This window comes from Elgaria multicarinata, chromosome 3 (assembly GCF_023053635.1).
Source record: "Elgaria multicarinata webbii isolate HBS135686 ecotype San Diego chromosome 3, rElgMul1.1.pri, whole genome shotgun sequence".
NCBI classification, from domain to species: domain Eukaryota; kingdom Metazoa; phylum Chordata; class Lepidosauria; order Squamata; family Anguidae; genus Elgaria; species Elgaria multicarinata.
Genome location: NC_086173.1, coordinates 115,581,637 through 115,595,189, shown reverse-complemented (window position 1 = coordinate 115,595,189; position 13,553 = coordinate 115,581,637). Strand labels below are relative to the sequence as shown.

General features: G+C 39.2%; 1 protein-coding gene across 27 annotated transcripts in view; it reads right to left on the bottom strand.

Annotated features, from left to right (window-relative positions):
• Positions 1-13,553, bottom strand: part of SLMAP (sarcolemma associated protein) — a 109,688-nt gene that overhangs the window by 49,251 nt on the left and 46,884 nt on the right. For 16 of the 27 annotated variants that reach the window (XM_063121302.1, XM_063121301.1, XM_063121305.1 and 13 more), the window contains exons 2-6: positions 12,731-12,884; positions 9,655-9,727; positions 9,231-9,267; positions 3,485-3,547; positions 271-366 (exon numbers count right to left, since the gene is read on the bottom strand). In XM_063121302.1, the coding sequence (XP_062977372.1) occupies positions 271-366; positions 3,485-3,547; positions 9,231-9,267; positions 9,655-9,727; positions 12,731-12,884 (423 nt within the window). The remainder of the gene's footprint in view (positions 1-270; positions 367-3,484; positions 3,548-9,230; positions 9,268-9,654; positions 9,728-12,730; positions 12,885-13,553) is intronic. The other 11 variants (XM_063121306.1, XM_063121309.1, XM_063121317.1 and 8 more) reach the window with 1 other exon arrangement.

The window sequence follows — 13,553 nt, the reverse complement described above, 5'->3', positions numbered from 1 at the left end:
ACATATGCAATACTTTATTGCAGCCTTCCCCAAGTCAATGCCTTGCAGGTGTGTTGGACTACAACTCCCATCATTTCTCAGCCATCCACACTGGGTTGGGGATGCTAGGAGTTGTAATGCAGCACATCTGGAGGGCACCGGGTTGGGAAAGGCTGCTTTATTGCATTACTAACTACACCTGCTTCAGATTATTTAGTATGGTCTATAGGCCTGATAAATAAGTAGGTGTTCTAGCTATATAATGAAAAGGTGCAAAAGCACACAGAATACCTGCCAACTAGTATCCGATGCTTCTTGCGTAACAGCAAGCAATCGCTGCAAGGTGGCCAACTTCTGTTCCAACATTTGTTCCCTATGTAAGGCCTCCTGCATTGAACAAAAACACAAAAACCATTAGTTCAAAACAGTACTAACGTTTAAAAATACTGGAAGCCTAACACTACACTTTTTAAATTCTGTCTTTATTTATTATTTATTTATTTATTTATTAATTACATTTTTATACCGCCCAATAGCCGAAGCTCTCTGGGCGGTTCACAAAAATTAAAACCACAAAAAACATCCAACAGGTTAAAAACACAATTACGAAATACAGTATAAAAAGCGCAACCAGGATAAAACCACACAGCAAAGTTGATTATAAGATTAAAATACAGAGTTAAAACAGTAAAATTTAAATTTAAGTTAAAATTAAGTGTTAAAATACTGAGTGAATACTGAGTAAATAAAAAGGTCTTCAGCTGGCGACGAAAGCAGTACAGTGTATATATCTTTCATATATGAATAACAAGTTTAATCTAAGGAGAATTAAAAGAGTAACAATGCGAGAGGCAAACATGTTGCTTTTTGTACCTCAATGTTCATGCCTTGAACTGTGATGTTTTGGCTGGGTTCAGACATTTACCACACCAAAGAGAATTTTCACATGGTACTGGAATGGGGGCAAATTGCAGATACACAATTTAAGCCACCTGTGTGATTGGCCATCTGCCAGCATATGTCACACATGGACAGGGTCCTGTTTTATTGGCAGCGAGAATTGTTGCAATGACAAGTCCTAGTTGTATGTATACAACTCCTTTCGGGAGGGGGCGCAGTTGCCAAGAGAGTCCTAATGTCTTAAATATGCAGGGACTTGGAGTAATGGCACTCTGGCATTAAAATGTCATGAAGCACCTGGATCTGGTCATTGCTACAGGCAGGATATTGGGCCATTAGTCACACCCAGTACAGTAATTCTTGTATTCTTATTAGCAGCAATCTGTGCAAAGTGGAGGAATTTAATGAGAATATGAGGCTTTTGTCTCATGGGAATCTTCTTTTCAATGCTGCTACCAGCTATCAACCTTCTTTCAAGGGTTTGATTACATTTCTCACGTTAGGCAGCCTGACACCTGACTGCACTTAGGCACAGCACCAAATTTAGGTCTCCTGGCCTGCATACATTCAATGGGCAGTCACAGTCAATTCCCTCTTCTTAAAGCAGGCTCCTGTACGCCTGAAAATGTGTTTGTTACATTTATACTTTACATCTTTATACATATACACAGAATCATAGAATAGTAGAGTTGGAAGGAGCCTATAAGGCCATCGAGTCCAACATCTTGCTCAATACATCTGTAAAGCTGTTTATATGCACACTCCAAAAAGTATAATATACGAAACAGCCATCATTTTTAATGCCTCCAAAATAGCAATAATTGGTGTATTTAACCCAAAATGATCTTCAGGGTTTAGGCAGTGTTCCCACCTCTGCATCTTGAGATGCCATGGACTGAGCTTAGGATATATGCCAGGGACACTTATGAATGCTGGGACCCATCTCACTGTAGAGCTTTTGGCCTGGTTCAGACAACACGTTAAACCATGCTGCTTAACCACAAAGTGGTTAAGGGAATGCATTGGCCTTAATGCATTCCATTAACCATTTTGTGGTTAAGCAGCATGGTTTAGCGTGTTGTCTGAACCAGGCCTTTGTAAGTTTTAATGACAACTACACATCACAGACTAATTCTGTTACAAGGAAAACAAAGCAGCTAATGTGTCAAATAAGATTCAAAGGAAGTAAGCAAACAGTACTCATTTCCCACCAAGATTCAAAGTTCTCTTTTCCAGCAGCCACTAGATGGCAAACTTGACTCTTCTCCTGTCAATGGGCTTGGTAGCCAGCAACTATTTGACCTTATCCTTAAATTAGCACAAAATCCAACTTTCCAAAACAAGAAACAAAAAAAACAAAAAACAAAACTATGTGCAAAAATATTCTGCACAAAGACAGAGCAACTCTACAACCACAGGCTTGCAAACTGGCAGTACCGGCTCCAGGTTTCTGCAGGCCCTTGGGCAAGGCACCCTCAGTAGGGGGGCCCTCTCTCAGTGAGTCACCAGCTGCTGCTGCTGCTCCTCACTGTCTCGCTCTTCACTGCTATCACTTGATAGTTAAGGAGCAAGCAAGGAGTGGCATCTGCTGCTGCTGTTCCTTCTGCAAGAGGCAGGTGAACAAGGAGGTTTCAAAGATGAAGAGGAGGAGCAACTCCAGGGGTGCTCTTATCTGTAGGCCCCTGGCAGGGTATGAGCACTCAGCAGATGTGCTCAACCATGCCTGCCCTTGATGCTATCCCTGCAAACTGGCAAAGCCAGCTTTCAGGTAAAGATTATTAAAACTTTTAGAACTTCCCAGGTTTTAAAAATTAGCAGAAACACAGGGAGCTTATTCTTGTCCACAGTTCAGGTAATACAAAAGGAGATTTGAAGTGCACTTAAATGTATTCTTTATGGGAAAGTATTCTAGAATTATCCATAGATTTATTGTAATAGGATATACAGAGGACATGCCATTGGGTACTAGACTTAGGGGATTTGCATGGAACAAATTCACTCCTGCAAGCAATGGGCTTCAATCTACCTTATATCTCATTCAATATCTTATCCAACTGGGAGTACAGAGAGACTGATTGGGGATATACTACAATAGCTGCAGCAAGATTGGAGGAAATGTCTCTGAACACTGGGTTGGTTTGCATGTTACAATAAGCCACCAGGGGGTAATTAATCCACGGGGCTTCAAAACATGTGCTGGCCACCATTTTGAATATGCAAGCCATGGCGGGGGGACACCATGGCTTGTCGTGCTGTGTGAATCTCAGCGTTGTGGGTTATTTGAGGGTTAAATAACCCTCAAATAATCCATGAGTTGTTCTAGGGTATACAGGTCCTTATATCACAACAAGTTGCAGAATGCCCTGTTGAGGCTTGCATATTCAAAATGGAGGCTGGCAGATGGAGTTCCGCAGGTTAAACAAAGCTCAAATAACTAATGAGTTGTTCTAGAGTTATCTGGGTTTGCAAGTCATGACAAGCTGCAGTGTGCCCCTCTTGGGACTTGAATATTCAAAGCTCTTCTCCAATTATACATAAGCCACTAAGTCAAATCTGCACAGTATAAAGTCATGGGAATTATTTATCTGTTTAAAAATAAAATTACCTGTAGATATTGAGAAAGCTGAAACAGTTCCTGAGAGTACATACTGGGAGTGTTAGCAGCAACCTGTGAAATTGGAGAACAACAGTGTTTATCCATGTTATGTCAGAATTTAATAAATTTCTCTAGAGCCTAAAATACTGTCAACCCAACAGATTTATTTCATCTTAATCCAATCAAATGATTCACAACAATGATAAAATTGAAGTCTTGTTATCATTAGTAATCACTTGAATGGTTTTATCATCACCTTTATAAATAATACTCTGAAACATTGTTCAGGTACGTTTAACTTCATATAACTGGAAAGGGGGGCAGAGAAAAACTCAGTATTACTGTCAAATGGATTTCATTTATCATTTCTCTAGATTTCTGCCTTCTTCCTTTTATAGAAGAAATTAAGCTAGTAAAATTCTTAGTACCTTGGTAGAGTACTTTAATACAATATTAGTCATTGTGCTGGAATGTTTATTGTGCAAGAAATCATACTCAGACAGCCAACTACAAAAGAATACATGAATGTACCTGTACTGCAAAAGCCAACTTTTAAATTGGTACTGGTTTCTAATCTAGCCTATACTTAAGGTAAGTAATTAAGGATTTTTATAATTAGATTGTTAGGTACTATAACCTTTGGGACTGTATATAAATGGTGCAACATGTAAGAGGCTAAACATAGGAAGCACACAGATCTACCAGCTATATTTCATTCCTCCTAACTTTGGGTTATCAATAGACATACAATTCTGAAACTTAGCTTTTATTTAATATTTTAGCACCCTTAAAGAACTTGAGGGAATGTACCTGTACTTCTATACATTTTTTTACAACAGCAGCAGTGTCAAAAACAAAAATAGGGGTAATGATAGCTAACCGCCGATAGGCACCCTAAGAAGAAGAAGCACCCTCATGATAAAAGTGTTTTAATGCAGTGTTTTAATATTGTCTTTTAATGTTGTGTTTAATGTTACATTATATGCAGTGGTATATAAATGTTACAAATAAAATGTTACAAATAAAAAGAACCTTCCAAAAAGTATAGTCATTGCAAAATTTTAATGTTTTGCTTAAACATGAAGTCTGGCTCATTGAATTTGTTTTAAATAATTTTGTATCATAACATTGTGTGGAACTGTGATTTGGCACCACTGAGCAATTTGAAATAACCAGGTTGGCTACTAAATTAGTTTGGCAACAGACGAGGGGAAAAGACAACAGGAGGTTCTGTCCACCCAATGTTTTCTTTATATGTCAGTGACGCTTATCTCAAACAGGAATGATGTAATCTTGGCATAATTGAACAAACCCCAGAAGGGATGTATAAGAACCTGTGGATGCCTGTTGTGACAGGTTTGTAAGGCACTTTGAGAATAAAATCACTTATACCCACTCTGACCTTGATGCCACAATTAGAGCAGTTCCTATGGAGGCATCCAGAACATGGACTGTTCTAGCTCTATGGGACCAGTTTCAGCTGATGCGACCAGAGGAAATAGACAAGGTGCTTGGAGGGGTTTGGTTGATCGCTTCAGTTTTCAATCCTTGCTTATCTTGGCTAAATACATCTGACCAGAAGGAATTGTTTGTGTGCATCCAGGAAATGATTAAAGCCCCATAGCTAGAGGGTCTAGTCCTGGCAGCGCTGAAGGAGTCAGTTGTGTGACTACTCCATAAGAAATCCTCTCTGGAAGAAGAAGACTGCAATAACTATCGCGCAATCTCAAATATCCCCCTATTGTGCAAGTTGCTTGACAGAATAGTGGTGATCCAAATCCAAGCACTCTTAGATAAAATGGATTATCTGGGCCCATTTAAATCCAGGTTCAGGCCTGGTTTTGGCAATGAAATAATATTGATCACACAATAGATTATCCCTGTGAGGAGAGAGACAAGGACAGTGCAAGCCTGTTGTTTCTCCTTGACTTCTTAGTGCCTGTTGTTTCTCCTTGACTTGGTACAATTGACCACAATATCTTGTTGGATCAGTTCTGTGGGTTGGTTGTAGCATGGCATGGTGATTCTCATTCTACCTGCACCACCATCTCTAGAAGGTGGCATTGGGGATTTCTCCTTGACCCCATGTCATTAAATGTTATGATGTCCTGCAGAATTCCATTCTTTTCCCCAAACTCTTTAATAACTATATGAAACTGCTGGTGAGGTTATCTAAGGATTTGGAATGAAATGTCATCAGTATGACGATGATACTCCTCCAGTTCTCTTTGACATTGGAGTCAAGAGTGGCTGTGAAGGTGACACAATAGTGCCTAGACTTGGCACTGGATGTGCCAAATCAGTTGGATGATGGCCAATAAACTGAAGCTGAATCCTGACAAGAGGCACTGTGGGTATATAGTTTTTGGGTCTAGGAATATGGTGTTCATCCTGCTTTGGAAGTGCTGAACTCCTCTTGAAGGAACGGGTATGCAGCTTGAGGATACTGCAAGATCTAGCTTAGTCACTACAGGCCCAGGTGGTCTTGAAGGCACAAGTCCCTGCTACCATCTTTGGCTGGTTCACCAGTTGTGGCCATTTCAGGACAGGGATAGTCCAACTACAGTGTAATTCCCCCAGCTAGATAATTGTAATATGTTATATATGGGACTGCTCTTAAAGAAGACTTGGAAGCTCTACTTAGTGCAGAATGCAGCTGCCAGAATTTCAACTGGTACTGCCAGGTTGGTTCAAACTATTACAAACTTAAAAGAACTGCATGGGTCGCCTTTTTATGTCTAGGCCCAATTCAAGATGCTGAATTACCTTTAAAGCACTAAATAGTTTGGCACCCAAATATGTAAAAGAATGCATCTTCTTATACTAGCCTGCATGTCTCTTAAGATCTTCTTTTGAGGCCCTTTTCCAAGCACCTTCCTTACTGGAAGTGCTCTATGTAATTACAGAGGAGAGCACTTTCTATATTGTGGTACCCCAGTTTTGGAATGCTCCTCCTGGCATCTAATTTTCAATCTTTTCAGCACTGTTAAGGCATATATTTTTACCCAGGCATTTTAATTTGTATACCCTCTCAGTCTGCCTTTCTAATTGAAATAGTATTTGAAATCTTTTATTATGGATGCAGGATGTTAGTTTTATTGTACTGGATTAGGTTTTTAAATAATTATTTGCTTTGTACAGTGCTCTGGAACCAAACACCCCCACAATCTCAAGGGCAGAACAGAAATGTTTTAAATAAATAAAAATGTGAAAATAGCTTTGAAATTCCTGTACTAGATTTGGTTTTCCCCCTCCTTTCCCAAATAGTTCACCATTCCATCTCGCTTCTGAGAATGAGGTTAAGCTGCTACAGAGTTTAAATTTGTATTGTTATAATGAAAAATGATATTTAAATAAAACATGGATTAAAGAAGGCCATCCTGCTGCACTGTGTATGTGTATACTTTTTCACATGCACATTTGTTTTATGGTGTGATTTTCAGGATTGTGGCTAAGTTCTTGCATTCTTCGTAAACGTGTTTCCAGTTTATTTCTGCGTTGTGTCCTTGTCTGCTTTCCTCTCCAAATGAAAATACCATAAGATGAATTCAGAACTAGTTGGAAAACTGTACTCAAAACATGCTGATCAATGGTGCCTGATCAAACTGTAAGGAGGTTTCAAGGGCTGCAGGACTTTGTCTTGGCCCTGGTTCAACATTTTTATCAATAACTTAGATAATGGGGTGGAAGAATCTTTATCAAATTTGGAGATGACACAAAACTAGGAGGGATAGTTAACACCTTAAAAGACAGGAATAAATAGCAAAACGACCTCAATAGAACGGAAAATTGGGCTGAAACTAACAACCTGACATTTAATAGGCAAATGCAAAGTTCTGCATTTAGGGAAAAAGCCCAAATGCACAAGTATGGTATGGGGGATACCTGGCTTGGTAGTAGTATATGTGAAAAGGGTCTTAAGACTGTGATTGATCACAAGCTGAACATGTGTCAGCAACATGAAGACGTGAAAAAAAGCTAATGCAATTTTAGGCTGCATTAACAGAAACACAGGCCTTAACTAGACGGGGCTTTATCCCAGGGCGATCCCCGGGGTCGTTCCTGTGCGCCCACTTTAGGCCCAGTTTTTCCACGGTCTTGGGCTGAGCCCGAGACTGCGGAACATGTGGCCGGGCGTCACAGTTTGTCCCGGTTCCTCACAGTTCCTTGCAAGGAGCCAGGACCCACGCACGGGGTGCAGAGCTCCTCAGGAGCTCTGTGCCCATTAGGGGTGGGGTGGGGTGAGCAGGGGAAATATATATATATTTTTAAAAAGGCTCACCTTTTGTGCATGAGCGCTCCTGTCGCTTTTAAAAAAACCAAAATAGCAGGCGCGATGCCTCTCCCTCTGAGGCCATCGTGCACCACATATGAACAGAGGGGGAGATCTCGCGATAAAAATATCGCGGGATCTTCACCCCTCCATCGTGCTAGACCACTAGGTCTAGCTGAGGCCATAGTTTCCAAGTCACAGGAAGTAATAGGCAGTAACCCCTTGATTTGTTACACAAGAGGGATCCACCATTTGTGCAACAGAAATCTAGCAGTTCAAAAAGCAACCATGGAAATGAGCAACCCCAGAAAGCTAGCAATTTGAAAATGAGCAAAAACACTTGTTTCTGGATCAGGACGGGTCAGTGGAGCTTCCTTCCGCAAGCTCCGCTAACCCGACCCATTCTGGGAACAAGAATTACTGCTCGTTTCTGGATGCTTTTTTAACCACTAACTCCTCTTTGCACTGTCACACTAGTTAACCCTTATCTGAAGCACTGTGAGGAGAGCAGTCAGGGAGAACAAGCTGCATGAAAAAAGGTAGAAGAAACTTTCCACAAGAGGAAAAGCCAAGGAGGGCATAATAGTTCTCTCCAAATACTTGAGGGCTCTCACAGAGAAGAGCGCAAAATCTTGTCCTCTGCTGCCCTAAGGGACAGGAATATTACAAGAGGATACATTTGGGTTGAACATCAGGAGAAAATTTTTAACAGTAAGAGCAGCTCGACTTGACAATGGAACCAGTTACCTGCTTGGAGGCAAGTGGGCTTCAAGCAGGAGCTGGACAAAATGCTGGGGATTCTCTAGCTCTGGATTTCCTCCATTGAGAAGGGGCTGGGCAAGATGGCTTACAAGATCCTCTTCAACTCTTATGATCTGATGGGTAGACAGGAATTCCTGTTTCTCTCCTCTTTTGCAAGACTAGTATCAATGAGCTGACGTATGCAAAAATCCACAGGCAGTCTGGAATGCGCTTTGTTATGTGAAGCTAATGTGATAAGCTGGTCTAAAATGCATGTGCAGAGTTGTGTATACTAAAATGCATATGTAAAGTTGCCCCCCTGACAATCCCAGCTGCTGCAACTCCACTGTAGATTGCTTGTATATACAGAAGGCTATCTTCACAGCCAGAAGGCATAGAAATGATTTTTTACAAGCTGATGTTCTCAGGATAGTGAATTCTTGAACCAACAGAATTTATAGAATGTTATGTTCTTATATAGAAAGATAAAATATGCACAGCCCTCATCACATCTTTGGGTAAACATTCATTTATTTGATATGTTGTATCCAACTTTTTGACTAGTGTCTCCAAAGCAGGACTTCTTCACTTTCTAATAGGATGATAGGTAGGAGTGGGTTATGGTGAAATGTACTCATAAATCAAAAAAACCCTTCTTATGACATTCAAAGTACTTGGTTCTTTTTTTAGAGTTGTTTTGACATCTAAGTGACAAAAGGAAAGAAATGTTCTAAGACTTACCTTATCAACAGGACTTGGTAATGGAGCATGGATGACGCTATAGAAGGAAAACATCACCATTTAATAAAATTCTCCTTCCATTTGTTAACTTCTACAACTGCAGAAAATTACAATTTCAACAATACTGTACTCTTTAAGTGTTCACAATAATGACTGTGTATATTACATTTAAAATATCCTAGTATGGTGCTGAAAAACAATTTTAGAAAACAACATCCAAGTTTGCTATGTAATAATGCCATTCAAAAATTTGTATAATACATTAAACAGATTTCTCAAGACAAATTAATATCAAAATGGACTATTGGGGTGAAGATAGTCATGGCTTTGCCATACTCAAGTTCTTGTATCCCTGTTTTATACAAATTCTTTAATATCTGAAGCTTGTTGGACATTAGAATGACAACTTTAAAGTTACACTTACTCTGACCGTAGCCTAGCTTCCATACCATCTGGGAGAAATAGTTTTATTGTGGAGACAATGCATCCATGGGTGACTGGAAAGAATATGAACACTGTAAGTTCTAAGTGATAAGTTAGTAAGAACCTATTCAATGAAAAATAAAAACACTTTGAAGAGTTCAATGTAAGTGTAGTAATGCTATCATACAAGGAACAAAAACAGATGCAAAAGCAAAAGCAGAGGAAAACTGGGGGGAAACCAGATGTTTCAGTTTTGACATATGATTTTATAAAAGAGAAGCGGCTGGCAATGAAATAGCTCAAAGAGACTTGGGTTCCATCCCAGCTTCCACCTTGTGCTATACATCCAATTCTGAATTGTTCAAACAGTATGCATGACATTTCTCTTGGGAAATTGTTTATGGTTAGGTAAGAAAATAGTTTTCAGACAAGTCAGATGTCATGAGGGGTCACAGAAAACAGAATAGATTTTTTTTTTAAAAAAAAAAATGGAATGGTGGCATGTAGATAAAAACTAGATCAGTTGCAATGAATGTAAAAGACAGGAGCTAAATAAGACAAAATTCAGGACTAAGAAAATCCACAAACATCTATTTCAGACATGCTGTTCAACGAATTTGGAGAAAAGAAATATTTTGCAACCTTTCTAGAGTAGCCAGTAATAATATTTGCTCTATAAGGATATTTTCATTTAAGAAATAGAGATCTAAAGCATCAGCTAGAGTGTTCTGCACACACAGTTGTTTTTCACCTCCCCTTTCCGTTGGCAGCCCCTAAGCTCCTTGGAAAGCCACCCTCATATGTCAGGGGATCCTCTAAATGTGAAGAGTTTGCATGCATTAGTTTCTCTAGATCCTGACTATAGGATGCCTAATAAAAAAGTCATACTAATTAAAACTGAAATTTTATTTGATTTAGAACCAAAACATTGTAATGAAAACTTGAAATACCCAGCCCTATCTTTCCCTCAAAGTGCCCACATGGAGCTCAGGGGATATTTGCAGATTACCACTGATGGGCGGAATACTAGGTGTAACCCCATCCTTTCCGTCCACCCTGTAAATGTTTTCCATCCTGCATCCATTTTTATCTTAGCAAATGTGGAATTGTGACAGTTTTGCTGAGGTAACAGCTTGTTTGGCCCTTAAAGTTCACATACTTCAAGGCAAAACGTTGCAAACATTCCATTTATGCCCTAGGATAATTTTCATGCACAGAGATGACCTGTATGGATGGCATTCCTCAACATAGAGATGGAGGCAAGAACAAAGGAGTGAAATGAATCTAATAACAATAAAATGCTTAAAGATATCATACTACCAAATAGCAATTCTGCATGTGTGATAGTCCGCATGGAGAGGAGTACAACACAAATAGATCCAAGCCCAGTTTTATTCTTATAAATCCAGCTTCAGTTCTCCTGCACTGAAAATGGCGTGCAACTACTATAAAAAGATTGGTAGCCCTTCCACGGTGAACAGAGAAAATGGAAAATCTCTGGGGAAGCATAAAGGGAACATTGAGATGCTGCACCATACCAAAATATGTACCTCAAGAAGCTCAAGATAAACAAGAAAAATAACTATAACTCATGTGGCTGGTAAGGGCCACACAACGGCTTCTCTTCTAATGTTCACTGCCAGTGAATTTGCCATGTTCCAGCAGAAAAAAGAAAGCCCTTTGCATGGATAGTCCTGAGCCAATTCTATGCTCTGTTCATCCACATATTGAATGTGGTGCTTAAAATCACTTAATTTCCTTAAGAGTATAATATATTATTTGACATGAAAACAGTCTGACTTGATAATTTTGTTTAAATGATAATCACTACTTTCACAGGCAAATTAATTCTGAACTATGTCAGCCAAAAGGAAAGCTTACACTGTATGTTCCAGACTGGCCAATTTAAAAAAGCAAACAAACATGTCATAAACAGAGAGCTCATTGCCAATGTAGTATAGAGGCTAGAGTGTAGGGCTCAAACAAAAAGCATGCTGGGTGGTCTTGGGCAAATCACAATTATCTCATACTAATTTCTTGTGGTGACTGTGAGGCCATGTTGATCTTCTTGGAGAAAGTACAGATATAAATGTAACAAATAAGTAGCAGTAAACAGAATAACATACATTAATTCTAATTTTACAGAATTCTAGTCCTACAGAATTAAGACAATTCAGCACTGAATTGAATTCACATTTTCCCTCTTATGTAACATGCTAACTTCAAGCTAAACAAATTGGATAGGATATTGGAGACAGGTGTTGCATCTGAAAATATTTAACTGATACAGAAACAAGTAGTGTTTAAATCTAAACATACTCAAAGATCCATTTTATAATCAGGGTTGTGCTGTTCAACAGCTATGCCCTTATTTTAAAATAACTGAAAAACAGATCAAGTTCCCAGTAGACTTGCTTTCCATAAAACTAGTTTCATGAGATGTGAAAGTTATGGGTTAAATACAACATTGTGCTGATCAGACTTCTGATTGCACAACGGGACTTCTCCTTCCTCTTCTATCCCCTGCACTCTCCTATGAACCCCTCTTCCCAAATCTGCTCTGAAGAGTCTCCCAACCCTCCAGAGATTTCTGTAACATTTTGACATCCACCAGGATCTAGACTCTAAATTTTAGAGGAATTATCTGATGTCAGAAAATAAAATCATCTCAGGAACAATCAACATGTAGACAGTATATGGCACACTGAGAAACAGCAAACTCAATGCAGTACTTAAATAGAGAAGATATGTATTTATGCATTTACTTATATTTTATTTACATTGTTTCTATGCTGCTCTTCAGTAAAACTGTCAGAGCTAACTAGCAATCAATATAATATAAGGCAGTAAAGGTAGTGCCAAATTACACATTATGTTAAAGTGATATTCATTGTTTGGATCTAGGAAGATGTATCTGCCGGGCTCCACGAAGAAATCTTAAGATAATACTTTATAATACCAAATCCAATCTAAGTAGTTGCGTGTGTGTGCTTGTGTGTGTGTGTTTTGAAAGCTTACTTTATGATAGAATGTACTAAAAAAATTAAATTAAAAATAGAAGAAAAAGTGATCCGTACCCTTACCTTTCCGCGTATTCTCCGTCACATCTACGCCAAATTGGATTATATCACCAGACAGAATTTCACATGGTGGGCTTTCCTCAGATCCTCTGCTCAATCTCTGACTATTTATAAAAGTACCATTACTGCTCTTAGTATCTTGAAGATAGAACTGTAAGAAAAATATAAGAGAGTTATAAGCCATCTGCAAGGAAAAGGTTACAAAAAAGGCTAGAGCCAAATTCAAAGTTAAAATGGCAGGCAGTCCACAAACATATTTATGTATGTAATCCCACTACACAGTCAAATAACATCTGCATTAGGTATTTGTTGTTGTTGTTCATCCATGAACGTACATGTCCTTTACAAAGGAGTATGTTTAAGGAGTTACTGCTTCAAGGAGGACAAGCGTAATATGAGACAAATGTGAGCAAACAGTTACATGTACATGTTTTGATGGAGTTGGCACCATGTAGTTCTGGAAGGGAGTTCTTTGTGAAAGAGGTACCAAAAGAGAAAAGTGCAATTATTTAACAGGGCAGGAGAGCCTAGGTTGGCTGGGTGATTGAGTTGGAGGACTATAAGTCATGTGCATGGACGTATCAGGAAATGTATAGCCCTTTGCATTGTAGCACCCTGAGGGTTGCTTGGAGCACAGCCCTTTTTGGCCCTTACCCCCTGCAATAGGGACTGGGGATTGGCAACTTGGAGAAGATTGGAGAAAGGGAGAAGGAGAGAGAAACAGATTCTGAGGAGACTGAGAATGAAACAGGAAGAAATTCTGAGAGAAAAAAGGGACTGAGGTAGTCTCTAGAAAGGGAGTAAAAACAGAGAAGACTGG